Genomic DNA, 1,094 nt, shown 5'->3' with positions numbered 1-1,094 from the left:
TGACTAAATACCACGCCAGTGCAGACGATCTCACCCTCACAGTCCAGCACGACGGCCGGTAGGAACATGTACCTGGAGGGCTTCTCGGAGCACGTGATCACCTGGTGTGTCTTGCCATCAGTCGTAGCCATCAGGTACGGCCAGGTGAAGATAACGCTCCCGCTGGCGTTCCGGAAGTCCTCGCTCACGGTGCGGGTGACGAGGGCAGAGGAGTCGTCGCCGGTGCAGCCTGCGTGGGGGAGGGAAAAGAGGCACTTGGTGACGAGGCTCACCCCGCGGCAATGGGACTCGTGTGCAGCTCTGTGATAAAGGGAGGCAAAATAGTGGGAAAGAAAAGTGGGATAACGAGATAACCATTAATCCAAAAGTGAATGAGGGAAAAATGAACATATATAGATTAAAATGATACTAAAAATTGATCTCGATATGCTGCCGAGACTCGCGTGGTATAAGCACACAGTTCTAGGCCCCACTCCAGCCGGTTGCAGAGCAACTGAGGGTATGGCTGACTTCCTCGCCTTGCAGGTGGTGCTCCTTGTGATAAGATAAGGTGCATGCAACAGAAGAGAGGAAATGGATACTCTTATAACAAATTTAACTAAAAGGTGTGAATATTAAAACGTAATTATGAAACGAACGTATTGACGTACTAAATGGATGTACATCATTTCTTATCACCACACTATATACCGCATAACAGATTTGTATTAATAACAGTATTAAAAAGTAAATGAATGATACTAAGGAAATTAATGAACAGCTTTTACGAATGTAAACTCCACAACAGGCCAAATCTGATACAAGCAATTTTTTCGCGTAGCTTACCAACGCAGTCATGAAGAGTTATTGGCAGGAATTCATAGTGAGTGGGCCTTCTGGTACAAGTGACGATCTGTTCTGTAACGCTGGCCATTATGCCCGTGATAGCAGGACACGAGTAGATCACCGTGCCACTCTCGTTTCGATAGTCGGCAATGTACGGTATGGCGATGTATGGGGATGGTGCAACTGACACGGGTTCTAGACCCCCTGCAGGAAAGATTTGCCATTAGTTTCCACGTCGGGAGAAAGGGAGGGGGAGATAGGCAAATTGG

General features: G+C 47.4%; 1 protein-coding gene across 1 annotated transcript in view; it reads right to left on the bottom strand.

Annotated features, from left to right (window-relative positions):
• LOC119582214 overlaps positions 1-1,094 on the bottom strand; it is a 10,047-nt gene that overhangs the window by 529 nt on the left and 8,424 nt on the right. The window contains exons 5-6 of the mRNA XM_037930444.1: positions 826-1,029; positions 73-229 (exon numbers count right to left, since the gene is read on the bottom strand). Coding sequence (XP_037786372.1) covers positions 73-229; positions 826-1,029 — 361 coding nt within the window. The remainder of the gene's footprint in view (positions 1-72; positions 230-825; positions 1,030-1,094) is intronic.

Source organism: Penaeus monodon, chromosome 15, assembly GCF_015228065.2.
Source record: "Penaeus monodon isolate SGIC_2016 chromosome 15, NSTDA_Pmon_1, whole genome shotgun sequence".
Classification (NCBI taxonomy): Eukaryota; Metazoa; Arthropoda; class Malacostraca; order Decapoda; family Penaeidae; genus Penaeus; species Penaeus monodon.
Note: the sequence above shows the minus strand (reverse complement) of the source record. Positions and strands in the feature narration are given on the sequence as shown.